Source organism: Penaeus monodon, chromosome 31, assembly GCF_015228065.2.
Source record: "Penaeus monodon isolate SGIC_2016 chromosome 31, NSTDA_Pmon_1, whole genome shotgun sequence".
NCBI classification, from domain to species: Eukaryota; Metazoa; Arthropoda; class Malacostraca; order Decapoda; family Penaeidae; genus Penaeus; species Penaeus monodon.
This window is the reverse complement of record NC_051416.1, coordinates 7,363,909-7,364,131: the sequence shown is the minus strand read 5'-3', so window position 1 is coordinate 7,364,131 and position 223 is coordinate 7,363,909. Positions and strand designations below refer to the sequence as shown.

Sequence of the window (223 nt, the reverse complement as noted above, 5' to 3'; positions counted from 1 at the left end):
GGCGTTGTCGTCGAGAGACGAATGGGCGTTGTGGGAGGCCACGGCGGCCTGGCGGGAGGAAGCAAGAGCTGCAGGTACTGGTGCAAGACGCCTCAGAACCAGGCGTATTGCTGCGAAGACGAGAGCGACCCCGTCTCGCAGCCCTTCGGTGAGGCTCAGAACGTGGCTTTCTGTTTTCCTTTCTGCCGAAATGATGCCTAACTAGAGCAGGGTTCTTAACCTG

The 223-nt window shown here is 59.2% G+C and overlaps 1 protein-coding gene across 1 annotated transcript in view; it reads left to right on the top strand.

Moving 5' to 3' along the window:
- LOC119592837 overlaps positions 1–223 on the top strand; it is a 50,725-nt gene continuing 50,502 nt past the window's right edge. The window contains exon 1 of the mRNA XM_037941741.1: positions 1–148. Coding sequence (XP_037797669.1) covers positions 22–148 — 127 coding nt within the window. The 5' untranslated portion in view covers positions 1–21. The remainder of the gene's footprint in view (positions 149–223) is intronic.